This window comes from Manacus vitellinus, unplaced genomic scaffold, assembly GCF_001715985.3.
Source record: "Manacus vitellinus isolate BGI_N305 unplaced genomic scaffold, ASM171598v3 scaffold_0_pilon, whole genome shotgun sequence".
Taxonomy (NCBI): Eukaryota; Metazoa; Chordata; class Aves; order Passeriformes; family Pipridae; genus Manacus; species Manacus vitellinus.
In genome coordinates this window covers 7,601,399-7,624,357 of record NW_021938789.1, presented here as the reverse complement: position 1 = coordinate 7,624,357, position 22,959 = coordinate 7,601,399, and the positions used below count along the sequence as shown (strand labels likewise).

The window sequence follows — 22,959 nt, the reverse complement described above, 5'->3', positions numbered from 1 at the left end:
CCCCCCCCCGACTTGTTCTCCCAGCCCCCAAAGGAGAATCCCACAGGGCTCCCCCATGCCTGTTTTACAGATCAATGGGCCAAGAACACACCAAAAGCATTGCTATTATTATACACTGTATTCCCATTCTGTGCAAGGCAGTCCTGTCATACCCATCCATCCTGATGCTTTTTCCCGTTTGATATGAAAAACTCACTTTATAAATGAAGTAAGATAACGGGACAAAAGCGCAAACCAGCACACATTTCATGGGTTTCTGCCCATTAGATATGAATGGTTTGTCTTGCTGTATCATGGCGAACTGATGATATGCTCATGATTTGTATTAATTGGAAGGAGAGGAAAAATACAATTTATCCAAAGTTATATAGGAGACATGAAGGACTCTATGTGGTTCAGCTTAATTTAAGTTGACATCCAACTTGGCCTCGAGGGACAAATCGGGAGATAAACTTGCAGCTTGTAAAGCATCTCAGCAGCATCTGGAGTTGAACGACATAAAACCATGGGATATTAATAATTATAATTATATCTAAGGGATGAAGACTAAGACTGATTTAAAGGAAACGGTGTGGACAGGAATTGCCATCCAAACACCTCTGAGATGAGGAACTCAAGGATCAGAGGACCTGCATCGCCTCAGTTGTAGGAGGTCACTACAGCAACTCAAATCCCTGCTGACAGGGGCGATGGCTCACAAGCAAACACAAAGGTCTGTCCCCTGAAGGCGCACACCCGGTGTCCCCACAGCCTCCGCTGGGACAGACTCGCCTCAGCCGCCACGTCCGTAGGTGAGGCGGGAGCCGCACGGAGAAGGGCGGAGCTGGAAAAGGGGCGGCCTTGCAGGCGGAGGGGCTCGCCCCGGGCTGCTCCTCCACACCCACCCCTCAGGATGAGCGCGGATTTCCCCCCGGAAGCAGGGCGGGTCTCCCCACTCCTCACCCGCCGCCCCCCGCACAGCACCGCGCTCACGACGCGCGCGCGGACCGCCCGCGCGCCCTCGCCGCGCCCTCACTACGCACCGCGCCGGCCCGCGCACGCACCCGGGCGAACCGCGCGGGCGCGGCCGGCGCCAGCAGCCCGCCCGCCGCCAGGCCGGGCATTTTGCCGCGTGTGGCGCCCGCCCGGCCCGGCCCGCCCTGCGCGCGGGTCCCCCGGGGCGGGGCCGCCTCCGAGGCCGCCCCGCGCGGCCCCGCCGGGCCCGGCCGAGCCCACGGCATTTCCGGGGGAGGGCGCGGCGCGGGGCTGGCGGGGAGCGGCGCGGCGCGAGCAGAGTTGACTATATATGGTCAAAGGCAGGGGAGAGCGGCGCGCGGCGCGGGCGCTTCCTGGTTGTGCCGGGGCCGAGCGGGCTGAGCGGCCGCACCCGCACAGGCCGGTCCCGTCCGGTCCTGCCCGCGCCCGCCGCCCGACCCTGCCCCCGCCTACCCCCCTCCGCCGCCGCCCGGACAAGCGCTCGAAGATGCCGTACGAGATCAGTAAGCTGGCAGGGGGCCGGTGCCGGGAGGGGAGGGGATGGGATGCGGATGCGGGTGGAGCGCCCGGCGGCCCCGCGGGATGGCGCGGAGCTGGCGGCGCCTCGCTGACAGCAACAAGTGACGGCGGCTGCCGGCAGGGCAGGGCGTGTGCTGGTAACGGGGAGCACCTTTCCCTTTTCATTTATTTATTTTATTTTCCTTTTATCCCCCTTTCTGCCCCCTTTTTTTTTTTTCTCGTAGAAAAAGTGTTCGCCAGCCTCCCGCAGGTTGAACGAGGCGTTTCCAAAATTATCGGAGGTGATCCTAAGGGCAACAATTTTCTCTATACCAATGGAAAATGTGTCGTCATCAGAAACATTGATGTAATGTATCCTGATTTATTCTGCTTCCTAGTGTAAGGCTTTCCCTAAGTTTCATTTTGCCTCGATGCCCCTCCTTTAGCAGCCTGTGCTTCGTTCTCTCTGGGTGGTTTCAATCGAGGTCGCAGATCTGTGATCAGCAGCAGGGGAATAAGCAGCGTGCATGACTCAGGCATAAAACCATGGGCAGTGGCTGTAAAAACCTGTAGAAAATCTCAGTAAAATGTACAGTTCTCTCCCTCTTTGCATAGGACTTAGAGATGAGAGACAACTAGTCTATTCTGGTTGGCCCTGTTTATCTTCTTAGGTATCACTATTATGAAGTTCAGTGCCGTGTTTGCCTAATAAATGAACTCTTCCCTCTTTGCCGTTTTGGGCCTTTAGCCTGTAAGAGAGGCATGTAAATACTTGCAAACCCGTGTCTTTAAAAGCGTTAGTCCTTTAGCTTCTTTCACCCACCACCCCAGCCCCGAACTCCGGCAATCAAAACAGTTGTCAGTTGTTGGACTCCATGACAAGCTGAGTGTGAGTTCCCAGCCCCGGCCACAGGGAATTTTACTCATCGATTAAATATTGGAATGCCCCAGTTAATGTTTTCAGTAGTGTGGAGGTTTGGGTGTTTTTTTTTTCTTCTCTGGTGGCATCCCTATGAGATGTATGGAGGAAGCATTATGTGTCGAGGCTGTTGTCTTGCTACTGGTTTTCAAAAAATACAGTTCTCCAAAGTGATTGCTTGTTCTTTAGATAATCAAATTCTTCCCTAGATTTACTTTCCTACTGCAGATTTGGCCTGCAGTGGGGAGAGCTGCAGGGGGAGGGGCAGGACATACCTCTCTGGAATTTTTAGGTCTCCACAACAATGGATTTGTTTATGGCTGCTTCTGTAAATCACCTTTGTAAACTGAGCTGATTCCCTGTTTTATCTCATCACCCCCCACTATATTCAGACACTTCTTCATTGTCATGCCATAATAGAGAAGTGCTGCTAATAACTTAATTCCTTGCAGATTTTTTGTTTGCTATCAGTTTAAATTCATCTACTTAAAACCAAATAAAGCTCATGCTCTGGTTTCAGTGTCTCAGTATAATGTTGTTGTAATAGTGTTTTGCTCTTGGTATCAAGAAAAGTTCGAGTTTCTGAAACCAGAAGCCTCAGTTAAGCACTGTAATGGCACACAGTGTGATGAGAGAAGAGAGAAAAGCCACTCTGCTTACGTTACAGTTTCTGCCCAAGTCATGCATGCTGACCTCCTCCCTTGCAATGTCATTAATGCTCTTCTGAATTTTTTTTTAACCTCTTTGGAGGTTAAATTGAAAGAAAGCAATTTGATTTTCCTGAAACAGCTCACTGAAGATTTGCCCAATGCAAATGTGAGTCCCAGTATGAGCCAGGGGTGTAGGGCACCTTAGTATAGGAGAGGTGGGATTGTGGGAGTTCAAATGTAGACTGTTAAGGTTCTTGAGGGAAGTTGAGGATGGAAGTCGTGAATCTTTCTGTTTTATTGTACAATTCTTGCTGATATGCAGACTTGCCTAACTGGCAAGGGGAGTCTGCTACTGTTAATAATTGACGTGTGACTACAAAATGTGTTATAGTAGTGACACAAAAACTGATAAAACCCTGTACTATGGCTTATGTGTTGGAGAATGTTGCAATTTGTAACCTGACATGCATGTCCACTCTTAGTTAAGAGCCATGCCTTCTCTAAATACTGTATGTTATAATAGTTTGCAACAACCAAATGAAATGCTGGAAAGTCTGTGTAATCCCTCTGTGAACAGTTCTCCAGTGGGATGGTCATGCTCTAATTAAAAAAACAGGTCATCAAAATGCAGTGATCACCTTTCTCTCTTAAGTCTAAAGCTATCTAGCATTAGCTAATCAGTGGTGATGAATATAGGATTCAGGGTTAATGCCTGATCTTTGAACATGATTTAGAGACTTCCTTTAACAAGTAGTTCTGGAGCAGCACTGGAAAAGCACTGTGAGAAAGACTAGTGATATTTGTAAGGTTTCATACATCATTAATATTTTATTGTCTTCATGGGTCTAAGACTACTTTGAAGCTTGGAACTGAAACTGCTCACTTTCATATGTGGCTCTGGTTTCAGTGTTCGAAATAAGGCACATAAGCTCACTCTGCTTGTTGAATCTAGTATTAGGTACTGCATTTGTCCCAGTTCACATTATAATCTTCTCCTAAAATATATTTTTAAAGTGTTCTTTGCGGGGTGGGCTTGATACGAAAGACATACAAGTTAGAAAACTGACTTTACAAGGAGAAATAATGTTACCAAATAAAGAACATATGATTTGACAGCTCTAATTTATTACCTGGTTTCTGGAATCTATACCATACCTTAAATTTGGGACTCTTATCTTTCATTTAACTCTTTAAGTCAGCCTCAGCTTAGTTTTCTGGACTCTTTAAGATTCTTGCTGTAAAATATCAGCTATTTATAACAAAGCATGGAGGGTTTTGAGCTCCCTGAACATGTAGGTAATGCAGCTATAGAGTAGGAAAAACATTATCTTGTCTTGGTTAGATAAAATCCAGTTGGACACAAAATGGAGAGGGATGTGCATGCTGTAAATGCAGATGGTTGTGACTTAAGTAGGGCTGTAATGCACTCAGGCAATGTATAAAAACAGGAATGAAAAAGAGCTACTTCTTGCATAAGCAAGCTGTATTCTGTCTCCTGAGATGTAACTAATGCAACGGCAAGAACTTGGTTTGTGAGCAGGAGACTGCTTTCTAACACAGAGCGGGTGTTTTAGTTTTTCCTGATTGGATGACTGAGTCATACCATAACATCAGGTGGTTTTCTGGTTCAATTGAATAAATCTGTATTAATTATAGCAGTTAAAGTGGAATTTTGTTTTGACCATATGAGTCAAGTTTCTGAAGCTGTTGGGGAAAAAACATTTCTGAAGAGTAGTATATTACTGTTGTGGCACTACATTTAGGAGGGATGCAGAATGGCTTTTTATACAGCTAATTTGAAAACAGTTTTTGCCTTAATGTCATCCTTGTTTTGATTTGTGTGGCACCTCTGTCATGTAACACTACTGATCTGCTGACACACTGAGTCAATTTTATTGTCCAGTGTGAAGCATCTGAAAATATGGTTAAGACTGAAGAGATAAAATTATGATGGAGTGCAATGAATTCCTTTCCGAATTCCTGTACAGCTCTAGATACAAGGGAGAATGCCTTTTCCTGTGCTGGTCTGCTGGCTTTATAAGCAGATTGCAATCAGCAGGAAAGAGCAAGCCTGATACACTTCATTGGTCACTAAATGATTTTGAGTACATGGTGATGATTAACAGCCATGTGTTATGGTTAACTATATGCTTAACTTTCGTGCTTGACTACAGTAGAACTTTGGATGTGTGCTGCAAAGCACAGTTCATGTTTAGTATTCTACTTGGGTAACTGCTTTATCCCTGGGCCAGCCCCAGAAAAGAGCCTGACACTTGGCCTTTTATTTTTGGAGAGAGTGTTTGTCAGGTATTGGAGAGGAAAGGGTCCCAGCATTTCAGGCTGTTAAGAGGAAATCCTTTAATTGTGTCAGTTGTTAGAAATTATTGTGTTGTTTCAGTGGTACTGGAGAGGAATGTTCTGCAATGTGTATTGCACTTCTCAGTTTTAGACAATTACTCAATTTAAGCTGGAAGGGTGTGAGAGAAGGAGCATGAGGAGTAATTCTGAACTTTATCTTTGAATTTCTGATTTTATTTCTTTGAAAATGAGAAAATACAACTCTGTAACTTTTTTCCCCCCCTTTAAAATAGAATCCTGCAATTGCTGACATCTACACTGAGCATGCCCACCAGGTTGTAGTGGCCAAGTATGCTCCCAGTGGATTCTACATAGCATCTGGAGGTAAAGTATCAGTGTGTGTGCTGCATGAAATGTGTGGACAGAGATATTAAAGTTACTGGCAAAATAGTAGTAACACTTTGCATGTGTGTATGGAATATGCAGAGTCAATGTGACGTGCTTTAGTGGAATTTTATATACACACCTGAAGGAGGAACGATTCCTGTAGTTGTTCCTCTAACCTCTTTCTCAGGCAGTGAATTTAGTGACATTCTTGGTATTTTTAGAATTTATTATTTAAATAAAAAAAGAACCTGGAAATGAACTCTAATTACTTAGTGTGATGAAGACTTGTGTAAATGAAGCAGAGTGAAAAGTTATTTCTGAAATGCTATTGTTTCTGTTTGTTAACAAACTTTGATACTTATCGACCAGGGGAGGGATTCTAAAAGAGTGTATACTTCTTTCTTCCTGACCAAACTTGGCAAGACTTACAACTTTTGTTACCTTTGTAACCTGAACTAAAAAATATTTCTTTGATAAGTTAGTAGGGAAACAGGCTAATTCTCAGTTTCCATATAATGCACGTGAATCAATAGTTTGAGAATGGGCAAAATGAATTTCTACAGTATGAATTTCATGTATTGTTAGCAGAAATGACTACAATTTTTGACCAAAGAACTAAACAAACCCTTTTTAATAGAAGTTTGCTTCATATAATTAATATTTTTTTCAGGAGGACTGATGTACAGTTGAAGAATATTGATAAATACAATACTATAATTTGCATTTTAAAAAAGTATCTGCAGCTAATGTATGGATTTTTTTAAAAACGGCTTGTCTTTGTCGATTAGAAATGCTTCAGAAGCAAGTAATATGCCCAAATACAGAAATATTTAAGTAATATATCTGAAAATAAAACATTCTGAATATGAGCTCCTTAGAAAGGGAGCCCACATTCCTGCAAAGGTCCTAGTAGAATGGGAGTTTCTCTGTAAGCAATTTCAAGGGAACAATATTTTTTAAGTGTAAAACATTCTGTCCTTATTGGCTTCCTTCATATCAGAAAGCTGTATTAGAATAGGTATCTTTTGAGTACTGAGGAACCTTTAAGAACACTGATAGCACAGCTTTTTTTGCCTTTTTTTTTTTTTCTTTTTTGCACATTCTTGTCTGAAAGGAACCACAGCCAGCATTTTCTTGGCTCAGTCTTGTGTGTGGACCATGTGTCAAATTGAAAACCTTAAAATCCAGTTTGCATTCTGTGTTCTACAGACTTGGTGCTCTAGGTTTGTGCAGTACTTAATCCTCAGAATAACTGTCTAATTTGTTCTTGTAGTCCTTGTAGATTTCCAGTCCTCTGTAAAAGAACAGTAATATATACATAGCCTGACCTGTGATGGGGGGAGTATTTGGTTGACTTTTTTCAGAATTTTTCTCATACCCCAGTAAAGGAGTTTAGGTTGCAATGTTTCCCTTAAAAAGTGTCTTCTGTGTGTCATTTATAAATAGTTTTGTGATACTGCTGAGCATGAGGTCTGAAGATAGTACCAGGCTGTTTAAGCTGTTTCTAAGTATAACATGTAAGATTCATTTCTCTATCTATAAATCTGCATTAGCCATGCAGCCTGCATTAATACTTCATGTACTTCATGAGACAGACCTTTGGCAGTATGCTTTTGGCTTTTATGGTAATTTCTCTTACTGCAGTCATAGCAGATGTAGTAATGGGAGATACCGCAGAGTTAAAGCTCTACGTGTCCTATCTATTAATAGATGGAGAAAACAATTAGATTTTCAAGTCCACCTTAAAATTCTACTTTAATAACAAATTCTCTGTGTAAAAAAGGAGGATTCTGCATCTGTCCTTTTAGCAGAAGTGAAGAAAATGAGTCTATGATCAGGTCTTAAAGATGCAGGGTTGCTGTATGTTTAAATTGAACTGTAAAGATGCACCAGTAAATGGTGAACAGAACTCAAACATTCTGCTGAGGTGAAAGACGCATATTTTAGCACATGGTTTATTCTAAAACAGTGACTTTTATGATGGGTACAATACACACAGACTTTGCTGTGTGGGTTTCATTAGAGATGTGTAAATTTGTCTGTGTATAGAACAATTCCTCTGGTTACAATGCTGCACCACAGTAATTGCCCTGAATAGAATTAAGCTCTAGGGTTGTGCAATACTGAGGGGAAGCAGTGACACAGAAGCTTGCATTATCTTAAGTCTTACATTGTTACTGCTTGTTCTGTGTTTGCTGCTTTTGACATTTACTGTTTCTGAGTAATCTGTTGTGTAGTATTCCAGATAGTGCAGGTATCCACACTCAACATGAGTGTGTATGTTCATGCTTCTGCATAGAAAGAGTATGCTGATAAGCATGCATGAATTGAGTTCTGTGGACAGAAATCTTTGTACATCTACATATGCCTGGTATTTGTACGCAGAACAGGTTTCCTTTGAAGGTACAAAAAGCCTGAGGTACAAATTGTAGTGCATCAGCCACTGTTCACAGGACTGCCCTCCTATTGTAGACATAGGGTGGCTTACTTCCCAATGAAGGGTCTGGGAGCTGTCTTGTAGCTGCTGGGCAGGGGGGCTGGTTTGGTTTGTTCTTTGTGTAACACAGCTACTTAACACATACCAACTGATAACATTAGAGTTCTTACCCTGTTAATGTGCAGATTTTTCATGTGTCTGTTTGCAAATGTTGTCTCCCTATGTTGTATTTGGTGCTGCATGTCTTGAACCATAGTATCTGGTTATAAACATAATTTGGTGAAATGTATATTGTCTTCAGCATTCCTAAACAAAGTGATTTATAGTAGTTGTAATAGGGTAAGATAGTAGGTCCCTAGTACAAGTGTTCAGTGTAGCTGAAAATCTGTATCCTGGCAGATAACTGAGTCATGTGACTGAGTCATGCTGGAACAATAGTTATGTTCTATTTTATTATGGCAGATGTCTCAGGAAAGCTGAGAATCTGGGATACTACACAGAAGGAACACCTACTAAAGTATGAGTATCAGCCGTTTGCAGGAAAAATTAAGGACCTCGCCTGGACTGAAGACAGCAAGAGAATTGCTGTGGTTGGAGAAGGAAGGGAAAAGTGAGTAATTCTTTTGTGTTTGTATGTATGTCTATATATAGATACATACATTTACTGTAAAGCTCTGTGTCCTAACAAAGCAAGTTCTTGGCAGAAAGTTTTTAATTCTTCAAGGGAGGAAAATCATTGTTTCTTCCCTGTTTAGACTTCAGGTTGCCCTGTTCTGCAACAAAATTCTCTATGCAGTGTTTGACAGCTATAAATTAGTTGGAAAATTCTGTTCTCTTACAATTGCTCAGTTTAAAAATTATATGTGTTTGTTTATTTCTTAGAGGTGGATATTATTTTCAAGGATAGCTGTTTGATGGATTTTTTTGACTAATTCTGATAGAGTAGGAAGGGAGAAACACAACATAATTCTCCCTCTTCTTTCACTTATTCTAGTGATGGTCTTATGCAACTGATTGAATAAGAGTTTTCTCCCTTGGCAACATGTCTGTATTTTTAGGCCCTTAGTATGGTAATTAAATGAAATCACAAGCACTTGTCCTTTACCTGACTAAATGAGGTGCCCATTCAGGTTTGTGTCCTTCCTTTAATGTTCAAAGACTGTCAGAACTTTAAGGCAGAGACCAGACCAGGTAGTCTTATGCATAAAGGACTGAAAAGCATTGTATGTATGGTCCTGTTCCTTGACCCCCTGCACCATTTTTTAATAATTATCTTGTACTGTGTCCTGATATTTGAGAGAGATTCTTTGTACTTCATTGCTCACTACAGCTCCATCTGCCCCTGGGTAGATACAATTTAAGTTTGCTCTCCTGCCTCAAAATTTCAGCCAGCTTCCTGTTAGATGGATGTATTTTCAGTCTAAAATATTGCTGAAGTAATTCTATGGAAGGCCTTTTCAACAGCAGTGCTCTGTTAAATGCCATTGTTGTGACTGTACTGATTGATTTTTTTTTTTTTCCTTAAAGTCATTTAAAGTAAGATCTGACAAATGCTGTTAAAACTCTTCTTCCTTAAACTTTTAAGTAATAATATTTGTAAAAATGATGGTACCCAATCTAGGCTGAATAGGAATATAATGATGAAATCAGATCTGTTATCCAGCATTCTGTATTCTGTGTAGTGACTAGGCAGATTTACTGCTTTCTTTTATAAACCAATAGTGTTATTGAAGAATGTGTGTCAGATCTCTGGATTTTAGAAGCTTTACACACCAAACTACCTTGTTTTTCCCCTTCTGTCTCACCAGCAAGATCTCAAATAGCCCTCGGGGAACTATGATGCGCTTGCATGAGATTAACGAGATGACCTAATTTCTTTTCTTTGAGCACACTCAAATCTGCTGTTTGCAGATGTCGGAGGAGTTAATCTACGTGTGACTTTTATGAATTGTAGTTATTGTGTGCTTTCCTAACTAGATTCGGAGCAGTGTTCCTGTGGGATAGTGGCTCTTCTGTTGGTGAGATTACTGGGCACAACAAAGTGATCAATAGTGTGGACCTTAAGCAAACGAGACCGTATCGTCTGGCAACTGGCAGTGATGACAACTGTGCTGCTTTCTTTGAGGGACCGCCATTCAAGTTCAAGTTTACACTCAGTGTGAGTTTACGTGTGGCTCTGTTAAACTCTGTGGCAGGTTGACTTTAAGCTTTCCAACAAGCTTGCAGTTCTCGTCACAACTAGCTGTTAGAACAAAAATTCTTAGTTCCCCATTTTGAGGCACAGCTGGTGTCAAGTGGCTTTCTTAAACCAAAGGCTCGTCTCAGGCCAAGAAAACTGAAATAAATGATTGGTTAAAAAGAAAACCTGAAGCACTTTTTCCAGTTTTTTTTTTGGGGGGGCTCCTAAGTTATGGAAGGGGATGAACTAGAATGTTTTATTGGCCCTATTGGTGCTCTCTGAGCTCTGCTTTCCAGTGCAGACGTGTAGAATTTCTTAACACTTTCCAAGGTGCTTGATTCAATAAATGTGGTGATTTTAATGGAACTTTACAATCAGCTTAAGAGTGCTCAAATCTGAAATCCCAGGGCTGCTTAGAAAGGGTGAGCGTAGATGTTTGAAAGCATAACTTGATTTCCACAATGTGGAACAGGTGTGTAACTTGTGTGGTAAGTTTCGTGTTTCTACATTCCTTTTAACTCCGTTTCTTATTGTACTAGTTACAATCTCTTACATAAATGAAACAAAGCCTGGAACTACCACAGTTAAGGCATTCATTGTTGCTTGAGGCCAAAGAAAATAAAAAGCCACAAGCTTCTGCAGCTGTTTCTGATGTCAGGAGACATGTCTCTTGCCTCAAAAAAACTATTGCAAAGATACTGGATGTATTGCAGTAGTAAATTCAAAATGTTTAGTTTGTATTTTATTTTTAAAAACAGAGTAGTAGGCCTCTTATTTTCTTACATATGAGCCTTAAGTAGTCTTCATACCCTGACTTTAGTAAGAATTCCATTCCAGTTCTAGAAAAGGAATTGTTTTGAGCTCTGCAATCCAGTGAAATGATGTAGTTGCCTAATATATTTCTGAACTTAAGTTGATACTTCCATTTTGCTAAGCTGGTTCTTTTGGAACTCTGAAGTCTGAATTGCTTACCAGTGTTCCTTAGACTGGTATATGATGCAGTCTTGCTTTTAAAATAATATTTGACTTGATATATGGGATTCTGGTATGGGCTGTTATATGATTTATATTAGAGCTTGTAGTATCATTAGGGGGTAAAAAAAAGTATAGTTAAAGAAAGTAGGTTAGAACTTGCTTTTCATAATACTAAAAATAGACTCTCAAATCTCTCTTCCTGGGAGCTTTGGCCTCATTGTGGTGCTTCCCTATTTAACACTTGTTTTCTAGTTTGCATGGTTTGAATATTCTCCTACTTGTAAATAGTCTATTTGGGAAGTGTGCATCAGTCTTGCCTCATTACTTCACAGAACTATCACTAATGCAGTCTCCCAGAAATGGAAATCCAGTAAAATAGCAATTTCTTCCTTGTGCTTGTATTTTTTTAAAATAAGAAGGATAAAGTAGTTTTCTGTGTATAAAGCTTACTGTGCAATGAAGTAAGAGTTGAAATCTAGAGAATCTTGCAGAAGAATTCAGTGACTAGAGGGGCAGAATCTTGTGTTTGCATGTAGGCTGCAGCTGAGAGGTTTTTCCTACTTATCTCAGAAACTGGGTCCTCATTCTCCTGCTGTGTGCTAAGTTGTTTGAATTACATCAGTTTTGATGTCAGAGTTTCTTCTGTGGACTCTTCATGATCCCCATGATCCTCTTCAGATAGAGGCTAGACTTCCTTCTAGAGCAGGGGTCTCCTATACAGCTAATTTATGGTTCACATATAAGAGAAATTCATTTTTACTGGATTATCTTCTATGTAAAAGCGTCTGTTCTTATTTTGTTTGCTGATTTTTACTTTTTTCCTGCAGGACCATACACGGTTTGTGAACTGTGTGAGGTTTTCTCCTGATGGGAACAGATTTGCTACAGCTAGTGCAGATGGCCAGGTAAAAAACAAGGACTCTTTGTAGTGATTTTAGTATGAGAAGATTTTTCTGTGCATTTGGGAATAGGATTATTACTATTATTATTGTAAAATCCATGTTGCTTCTTTTTTCATGCCAAGAAATGACTGGTTTAAACTTTTAACTACTCTCCTATAAATCTGTGATAGCTAATGTCAACCAGATTATTCTTACTCAGCTTTTTTCCCCATTCCATCTGCCTAGCATGTTCTCTTACAGGTTATTTTGGCAGGAACATGTTAGATTTTTGGAATATATATGTCTTTGTTATGATCCTGAGAAGTCTAGCTGGAGTAGTCAACTAACTCACAGATAACAACCCAGCTCCATGTGTATTCCCTACTGATAAGGCCGCGTTTCACAATTACAGTGTTGCCATAGGTAGCTCTTCCTTCTAAAGAAGGCAGATTCCCATGACAGCAGTGCTAAGTAGCTGCCATCACAACAGGAGTCAAAAATGTAACATTGCAGAATTTCAAATGTCAGGATCCAATGTACAGAGGACTTAGTGTGATTATTTACAGTTTTCAACTCAGTCATTTAGTCTTAATTATTAAATGCAGGATAGCTTGTGCCTCTCCTTAAAAAAGAGTCTAATGTATCAAACACTATCTAGTGTTTGATAAACCTACAGGCTTGCCACATAATGAGTGATCTGTGCAGTGCAAGTAACAGTGTATTAGTTCTTGAGTTTTTTTTCTATTACTGCTTTTCCCTTTAAGTTGTATGTCTGTGTGATCTCTTAAGATTTTTGTCTATGATGGGAAGACTGGAGAAAAAGTGTGTGCACTTGGTGGAGGCAAAGCACATGATGGAGGTATTTATGCCGTAAGTATCACTTCATTTGTGTAAATGATCTGTAATGTTTCATTATCCAGTTCATGGGCTGTGAAGTCTTGCAATAATAAATGCATTTACTCTCTTGTGGTGACATTTGTTTTTACAGATTAGTTGGAGCCCTGACAGTAGTCAGTTGCTTTCTGCTTCTGGAGATAAAACTGCTAAAATCTGGGATGTTGGTGCTAACTCTATTGTAAATACTTTTAACATGGGATCAAACGTGTTGGATCAGCAGCTGGGTTGCTTGTGGCAGAAAGACCATTTACTGACTATCTCCTTGTCTGGCTATATCAATTATTTGGACAAGAACAATCCAAATAAGCCTTTACGTGTCATAAAGGTAGGTTAAAGTTCTGTTGTTGCACCAGTTCCTGCAATAAATGACTCATTGGTTGAAGTTGTTTTGATGGAATAATAGCTATTGAAAAATAGTTTTGTTAAATTAGCATTGCCAAACAAGCTATTTGTGACTGATTCTTAGAAGTCACACGAATCAAGAAGTTAAAATGTTACATGTGTGAGAGTGTGCTTTGTACAAATACACAGACTGATTTTTTTTTGTTGTTGTTTTAATTAATGTTATCATCTTTCGTTGCAGCTTTTAAGCATTCTTGAGATGAAAAAGAAATACAGCATAGATAGAAAACTACCAGTGATGTCTCATTCTGCCAGAACTAGTGTATTGTGAACAAGGTGACTAGGGTTACTGTCCAATTGAACTTTAATTTTAGGATTTAGAGTTTGATGACACAACACTCTCATGGGAACTTACATTTTTACATGAACTAGAAACAGATGTCCCAGATTTTTTGCCATTGCTGCTATAATTCTGGCAATTGGTGTGGGTACATGACCATATTTAGTCCCCTTCCCTGAATCATAAAGTGCCTGAAAAGCAGTGATGAAAAGACCATGAAAGTATTTTAGCCCATCAGGCTAATAAGGATATTCATAGTGCTTATGGCTTCTCTTCAAGGACATAGAAATAGCAGTGCTGTAACAGTGAAATGACTGCACTGTTAAATAGTGATCTGTATTTTGGGTGACTTCTAATGCTTGTCAAATATTTATTTTCTGAATAACCTATAATTATTTTCAAATAGGTGTTTACATGTGTTAAGATAAAAATTACTCGTCAATAATTATTTGTGTCCCATCCACAGGGTCATAGTAAATCAATTCAGTGTCTTACGGTGCACAAAAATGGTGGAAAGTCCTATATTTACTCTGGAAGTAATGATGGTCATATTAATATCCTTTGATAGAAATATTTGTTCTAGCCTTATAGTCCAAGAGAGCTCATGAGGAGGGGGGATAAAAAAAGCTTTGCCAAAGAAATTTAGCATGTATTGGACACAAGTAAATATTTTATGTCTAAAGAAATTTATTTTGCTTTCCCCTAACACCTATTTTACTGCTTGCCTTCATGCTTTTCTACTAAGTGTAAGCCAGCTCTTAATTTTTAGTTTTCACTTCTTTGTGGTATGTAACTTGTTAGTGTGAGGGAGCAAATAAATAAGTTAACTTCTTGTAACATCAAGAAACAGCGATACATATTTGCATATATGGCAGAATATGTTGAAAGTTATATTTCCAGCATTCTAAAGCTTAAAACCATGGTCTTTCCTCCTGCCTGTTGTGATATGTTACAATGGTGCCATGTTGCATAAACTGTTATAAATGTAGGACTTGTTTCCTTACAGCCCTGTAGTACAGGGTTAGTAGTTCAAACTGATGTTAACATACAACATCAGGGAAAGCCAGTGTTGCAGGACTTCAAACTATAATTTTTAAAAAGTATTTTCTATTCTCATACTTAAGATCTAATTGTTCCACTTTTTACTACTGTTTGTGGTAGGTCATTTGGCTCACTATAGAACATCAGAAGTTCATTTAATAATTTAATAAATATTTTGAGGGTACGAGGTTGTTCAAACCCTGGTACAGGTTGCCCATGGAGCTTGTAGAGTCTTCATCCCTAGAGATACTGAAAACTTTGCAGAATGTTCAGCCTGTTGTAGCTGACACTGATCTGAGCAGCAGGCTGGACTAAGCAATCTCAAGAGCTCCCTTCTAACCTTAGCTATTCTGTCAATTATTTAACTCATCATGATGTGGTATCTGACTGCACCAGTATCTTCAAATGTTCCTTAATTCTGTTATGCACATTATTGGGATTCTGAAACTGGAGAGAACGATGGCTTTTCTGGGAAAGGCCATACAAACCAGGTTTCTAGGATGGCAGTGGATGAGATGGATCAGCTGGTCACCTGCAGTATGGATGACACTGTGCGCTATACCAACCTTAGCAAGAGGGACTACAGGTTAGTTAAAGTGTTGCCTTTTGTTGTATAATTATTTTACAGCAAGAGTTGTTGATTTATGTGTTTAAAAAAATAATGCTGCAGTTTATTTAGGTTTTATGTTACCATGGAAACTGTAGAAATGATTGCTGTACCACCCTTGCTTTTTTTCTATGACAACAGGAATTGCATCCCAGGCTTTTCAATTTGTCTTATCCCTTCCACAGGTTGGATAGAGATCTGCTTTGTATCGGGTGACTTAGTTGGGGGACTGTAGGAAAGGTGTCCACTTTGTGTTTCATCAGTACCCAAAGATACTGATAATAAATATAGTTAGAAGGAGTGGGACATGGCTGTTTTTTCATGGAAACCAGAACTGAAGCAAAAAAACTTTAAGAATTCTATTAAGATTACCTAGTTAGTTAAAAAATTCTAGGGTAATAACATTTCATTTCAAAGGTATGCTTCCTCATCAAGATAGTCAAGTTTTAAAAACTAAACAATAGGAAACCTTGCAGATTCTTAATTAAAAATAATTTATGCTTGTGGGTGATTATTTAAATAGGTGATTTAAAATAATTTTTTTCTGCTTTGTGCTTCCCACTTCTCTGCTTTGCCATGCCCTCCTTCAGTGGCCAGGATGCTGTGAAAATGGACGTTCAACCAAAATGTTTAGCTGTGGGTCCTGGTGGTTACACTGTAGTTCTATGCATTGGACAAGTAAGTATTAGCTTGTGGATTATCAACACAATTGCTGTGTTAGTAATGCTGTGTATGGTAACATGATGGTTTCTGACAAGTCTATTTAGTGTGGGATCGATTTGCAGATCTACGTGATTTCCTAATAAGAGCTACATGGAACATAATTGAGCAGGATACTTGATAGCCTTGCCTCTGTGTCCTGTACCAGTTTCACGCTTACATATAGATTTAATTTCACATTGTCCCTCGTGTGGATGCATCTGTATTTGTTGTCAATACAGCTTTGTGCTGTAAGGCTTACACCAGTCACAATCATGCTCTTGCCAGATTTGTCAAGTGACGACTTTGGGGAAAGGATGTCATTCTCCTGCATTTTATTTTTTTTGCAACTGATCAGTTAACTAATGCTGTTGTAGCTTGCTTGCCACTAGTATTCAGATCATGCAAAACCAGAAGGATTGCACCAGGGCTTTCTTGTATCAAAGCATGATTACCTTCTAATGATTTATGCCTTCTGTACGGATTCTGGTTACATGCTTGGGGTATTTGATAGTGTTGTCTAAACCTCTTTTCCGTGAGAGTTATAATTCCAGTTGTCCATAGTCTAGAACTGGATAGGAAATAGCCCTTAAAATTTAACATTGAGGTATTAACTTGCTACTGATTTGGTCCTGCCTCCCTTCCTTTACGGTGAACCACGAAGAGAGTAAGCATTGCTAAAAAATACTGGTTTGCACTTGTTTATTTCACCACAAATGACTTTCAAACCAAATGAGGCAAAGCTGAAGGCAGTGAAGAATGCCCTGCACTACCTAATTTAGAGCCCAAGTACTCCAGTACAGCAGTCATAGGTTTTGTATTAGGTAGTTTGAAGAAGGGTCTTAGTTTCTGGTTTTCTATTTGCAGATTGTCTTGATGAAAGATAAGAAAAAATGTTTTGCAATTGATGACCTTGGCTATGAGCCAGAAGCTGTAGCCATTCACCCCTCAGGAGGTACAGCAGCAGTGGGAGGAGCGGTAAGGTTGCACTTTCTAAAACTGTACTATTTTGAACACTGGAACTAGTAACAGAACCATTTAATAATAGAAGGTGTGCTCTGTTGAGAAGTAGTAGGTGGCTATTTGTAACAACAGCAGTATTGTAACGAGTAAGCTATACTTTATTCCTGGGCTTTCATTCTCCAGGTTCTGCCACAATTGTGACCTAATGTCCGTTTCATTTTTTTTTTTTATCCTGTATTTACTGTTTTAACTTGCCAAGCATACCCACTATATGCTTGAAGTTGGCAAATTCTAGAAAACAGATCTATTTCCACACTTGATGGATTGTAGGCAGCATAAATGACATATTATTTAAACTATTTCTTAATATAAGCACTACCAAATAGGATTGGTGCAAAAAGTTCCATAAACTCAGTAAGCCTTCCTCTTTCTATTGTAAAATGATTTTTCTACCTTTCCTCCTTCTTCACTATTAATTTGCAGGATGGGAATGTCCGTTTGTATTCAATCCAAGGAACCTCTTTGAAGAGTGATGATAAGACTTTGGAAGCTAAAGGTCCTGTTACTGACCTGGCATATTCTCACGATGGTGCCTTTCTCGCAGTCTGTGATGCAAACAAAGTTGTCACTGTCTTTAGTGTGGCTGATGGCTATGCGGTAAGAACTGATCTTTCCAGAGCTTTCTCTGTTTAAAAACAAATTGACTTACAGCTCATGTCTAAATATTTTGTGAAGCACACTGTAGCTGGTGAAGCTTAATTGTAAATCACTGATACAAATATCATGCTTCTGTGACACTGTTTGCCTGCTATTTTGGGCTAGTATTGCTTTTCACAGCAGCCTGTGTGAATCCTTCAGCTTGTAAGAATAGTTGAGGAAATGTGCAGCATAGATTGGCTACTGGAAAAACACTGAAACCCATGTAGTAACAAATACATGGTTAAATGGGGAAGGAGCTGAATTTCCACTATTTCCACACTGTAGTTAAATACAAAAGATTAGAGTATGCAGGTTCCTTATGTGGGTCAGCTGAATCACTAGTGTGTTAGTTTGGGGTTTTTTAAAGGAATAAAGTCAACAAAATAGTTGCCATGCCTGTTAGTGAATACATGTGCATTGTTGTAAAATGGACGAGAATGGATAAAAATCATGCAATACAATAAAATTTAATGAATAAATAAAGCAGACTTAGCAACAAAATTCTGCTGGCTGTGCTACACAGTTCCATGGTAAGGGATAAGCAATGAAAGAGATACACGGGCAGGGAATCTTATCTGTCAATCTTCTGTCTTAACCAAAAGTCCAAAAATTGGCAATTTCTACTTTTCAGCTGAGCAGTCAATGTGTATCAGCCTGTAAAGTCATTAAGCTTTGACGAAAACCACACTGAAGCAAAAATGCAGGATGACATTCCACAAAAATATTTCACTTTCTAAGTAAAAATTGAACAAATTTTTCTTTGGAAACATCTGTGAGATTATTTGCTTAGAGAAGTCTCTAAGGAAAGAGTCACTGCATATGCACTTAACAGGTGCAGCTTTCATAGAAAAAAAAGTCAGCATTTTTTTTACAAAAGGTCTGTATTTTATTGGCCTAATAAGTGTTTAAATAAATAACATAAAATGAAGCCACCACTTGGTTTGGTTAGTGCATCCATCTGCACCTGAGATATACCCTTAGGAGTCTTGCAGTATCTTGTTCTGATGCTGCATGTTGAAAGCCAGTGATTTCCTGAAGTAGCTTAAACTAATGGAATAACCCTTGTTTCTCTAACTCTCAAAAGGAACATAATGTCTTTTATGGACACCATGCAAAAGTTGTTTGTATTGCTTGGTCACCGGACAATGAACACTTTGCTTCTGGAGGCATGGACATGATGGTGTATGTTTGGACTGTGAGTGATCCAGAGACCAGAGTCAAAATACCAGGTATGTTTCCTTCAAAACAGTACTTTTGAAAGTTGCTGATTGTTCTTGAAATCCAACACAGCTCCTGTTTTCTAGAGCTAATGGTAAGCAGGCTTTGAATGTTCCCCAAATAATTCAGCCTTTATGCTAATCTCTGCCTAGCTACAACAACCAGAATTTTTCTGTTACGTTGTTTTTGTAGTTACTTTTAAAATCCAGTACTAGTATTTTATGCAGCTTAAAATTACAGTTGGAATATGTGCTAGTTATCGTGTCAGTCTGGCCTTCCTAATTATTTTCTGTTATTTTTCACTGCCATACAGATGCTCACAGACTACATCACGTAAGCGGCTTGGCATGGTTGGATGAACATACTCTGGTAACAACATCCCATGATGCTTCTGTTAAGGAATGGTCTATCTCCTACAATTGAAATAAGCCCCCTCTTTGGAAGGACCTAATCAGGGACTAGAACTACTGCAGTGGAACATAGCATTTCTCTTAAAGAATCTGTATTGGCCTCTGGGTCTGCTATCATATCCTCATATCTTTACAGGGTGTTCATATCTGTAATTAAATGTACTTTGAAAGCTTTAGCGAGTAACAGTTTGCACATGAAAAGCACTTAAATTATGTCTGGAGCTTAACCTTTGTGCTGAACATTCCAGAGGCAACAGCCGAGCAAGTTGGTGTGCAAGGTTCAGGCGCAAAAGATTCAAACTCAATCAGTTGTTCTTTTCTAACCAAGAAACATAAGACTGTACAGCATGAGAGTAATACTTCTCATTTTTTCTAATTACAGAACATTTCTGTACTAACGGTCATAGTAAGAGTATTTAGTTGTGGTCTGAAACCAATCAAGCTGTGTGCAGCTACTGTATATTGCTTTGCTTCTCTATACTGCACCAAACTGTTGCCTCAGATTTTCTCCTCCAGATAAGAAGATGGGGTACATGCATAATAAACTTTTTATGTATTTCATGTCAAATCTTTGTGGTTTATTTTAAGGTGGAAGTGTGGGATTTTAATGTACTTACTGTTGTGGGTATAATGTTTACAAATAATTGTTGTGGCAACTTGTTCCTCCAGAAACACAATTGTTACTTTCATGAATTAAGACTGTCTCGTCATTTCAATGTCGGAAAAGAAATCATTCTGTTACAAAGATTAAAGATTTTCTGTTTGAAGGAGGAGAAGCATGTTATTGTTTAAAAAATATGCAGTACTTCTACCACCTTTTGAGAAATACAGGAATTAAACAAAGTGAAGCGTCGTTATGAGTTGAAGTGATTTTTGAGAAGATCGTGTTTGCTCAGTAAGTTTTATGCCTTTGCATGTGCAGAACAGTTGCATGGAAGTGTTACCTCATGCGAACAAATCCTAATGTTGTGTTTAGTTCCTTTCTCACACTCCACAACACATTTAAGTGATTTGAAGCCTGCAGTCCAACAAGGGTGGAGGAGGACACTCTGATGCAAAGTAGTAGGAAGATTTGTTACCATCTCTGATGGCCAAAAAAAAGTTGTTGCTGTCTAGAACTTCGGAAAACTTAAAAAAACTTTTCTCTGCTAAGTCTCTACCACCACCACCTTTTCAGTTGTCTTTGGTTTTTATTAAGCTTTCCTTTCTGTATGGACTTGGGTGTTGTTTTTTTTACCAATCATATTTCTAATGACACTAATAATACAGCAAATAAAATGCTTTTGCTGCTTCTCGTATTGTGGACTATTGCTCAGTTGCTGAAATATTGCCTTTCAAAAATGAAATGTTTGTAAAACTTCTTTTAAAAAGGAAAAACGTTGATTTCTTTTTAGGAGTGGTGATCAGATGTCTTCTGACCTGCAATCTGTTTTGGAACAGTTGACATAGATTTTTGTTCTTTTTTTTTTTTTCTAGGAAGCAGAATATTTTGCATCATGGTTTCTTTGTGTTTACTATGTCTCTCCATTAGCAGTTTTGCACGTATGCTTATTAACAATGCAAGGACAAGAGGAGTTTTGGAAAAGGGCATATTTGAAATAAGGGATCCAAATGAACAAGATTTCTCACTGTCTAACCCCTTAAATTTGTTGTGCTATTACATAGGGACTGGCACAGCAAGCACTTCCTCCATTGTTCCCTGAGTCTCATCTGGAAGAGTTGCTATTGAATCTGCTCAGTGGGTTTGTGTTGCAGTTGAATCCCTGTCGTTTAAATAATGATAAAGGGGGGTGGGGGGAGTTAAGCAGTTCTCAGAGCTTGTGCACCATGTCTGAAAGGTGGTGTGTAGGATGAGCTATTTTGTGATACTGCTCCTGCAGAATGTCTTGTTAGCTAGAAACCTTGCACTGAGTATTTTAATACTAGTTTAAGCTGTGTTCAAGCATGGCTCCTCAAGCCCCATTGCTCTTAAAGGTTTGTGTCTTAGGCATGAATGTGCTTTTGAGCTCTAGCTGACAGTCACTGGAAAGCTGGTTTCACTTCACTATGGCTGGCAGTTTGCCTGCTTTAGAGTGAAAATGCAGCTTAATTAGGCCAGGGATAGACTGGGAGAGTTAACATGACCAGTAATTCCTCACAAGGCTGTATTACAGACATTCCTCTCCCCTCCCCCTTTAACTGAGATTTAATCCTGGTTGCCTGTTCCATTTCTGCCATGCCTGTACAGCACATTGGCCTTCCAAGAAGCTGGTCTGTCCAGTCAGCCAGAAACTAACAGCACCTGCTCTGTGGAATATCACCAAATCCTAAATGAGACTCTTGAATTGGCAGTGGGCAGAGGGGAAGGTAAAGGACATCACAAATCTATTGTGATGTTGTTTGTTATGTTGGATGCATAATAGAATTATGGATAAACCCACAATAGATGTTCTGGCACCTCTGTTCCTCTGCCCAATGCTTTTGCTCTTAACTATTAGTTTCTCAGAGTGAGCGTAACTGCCTTAAAATTTTACTTACATGAACATTTTTGTGAAGCAAAATGCCAAAGCTGTGGCATCCTGCAAGCTGGAATTGATTTTTTTGAAGGTACCTTTCTGAGCAGAGAACCCAAGAATTCCACCTACTGCACGTGTTAGTATGTCACTGCAGATACAGTTTCATGGCTGTGGCACAAGGAAGAATTTGCTGATAAAAATTTTTCCTACAACAAATTTAGCCATGTCTGTCTCTGTGATGAAGGTATACTGAGGAGAAAAAGGTGCCTTCCGTGTGCCCAGGAACAAAATGATGCAGTTAACTGGCTGGGCTGAGCACAAATCACAAATTCTCATATATACAGCAGGTGCTTGTTCTAGGAGTGCAAAACTCCACAGGGAGGCTTGGGAATAAAGCTAATCAGTGAAAGAATCATAGAATATCTCAAGTTGGAGGGGACCCATAAATATCAGACTGAGATAAATAAGTGCATGTGTTTTGCATACTAAAGGCAGTTCCTTTAGCATACTAATATTTTAACTGATAGGAATGAAATCAGTCACACCAATTCATAGGTGTGTTGGTGGAAGGACACTGAAGATCTTGTCTCATATATGAGACAAGGGCTGTGAGCCCTTGTAGGGCTGTGATCAATACTAGACCAGGTCAGCTGTGTTTTGTTTTCCAAGTCAGAAGAAACTTAAAGGATGGAGATTACACAGCCTCTTTGAGTAATCTGTTCCTCTCAGGTTTTTCCTAAAATCCAACCTGAGACTCCAAGCTGTACTGTGTGACCACTTGTCCATATTATTTATTACTGGCAAGAGAAAGTTGAACACCGTGCCCTTGGTATTGTACCCCTGGAATACTTTCTCTTGTTAGCTGCTGGCTACCAGCTGGATGTTCAGTTGTTGACTTCCTCCAGTCTACATACCTCAGCTTTTAAGAGAGACTGCTGTGGGAGGAGGTGTCTGGAGTCTGGATGTGCTGCATCACCTCCCTCACTGCATTAAGATGCACAGTTATCAACTTGTCTTCTGATTTGCCTGTGCCAAGTCCATGTTGGTTA

At 39.7% G+C, this 22,959-nt stretch overlaps 1 protein-coding gene across 1 annotated transcript; it reads left to right on the top strand.

The window, feature by feature from the left end:
* Window positions 1–1,431: 1,431 nt before the first annotated feature.
* WDR1 (WD repeat domain 1) lies at window positions 1,432–20,713 on the top strand. Its single transcript, XM_018067340.2, has 15 exons — window positions 1,432–1,478; window positions 1,719–1,840; window positions 5,634–5,724; window positions 8,627–8,774; window positions 10,142–10,322; window positions 12,146–12,223; window positions 12,989–13,069; window positions 13,188–13,421; window positions 14,245–14,332; window positions 15,249–15,405; window positions 16,017–16,104; window positions 16,993–17,103; window positions 17,572–17,745; window positions 18,872–19,016; window positions 19,319–20,713. The coding sequence occupies exons 1-15, from the start codon at window positions 1,463–1,465 to the stop codon at window positions 19,426–19,428; spliced, it is 1,824 nt and encodes a 607-aa protein (XP_017922829.1). The 5' UTR covers window positions 1,432–1,462; the 3' UTR covers window positions 19,429–20,713.
* The last annotated feature ends 2,246 nt before the right edge of the window (window positions 20,714–22,959 follow it).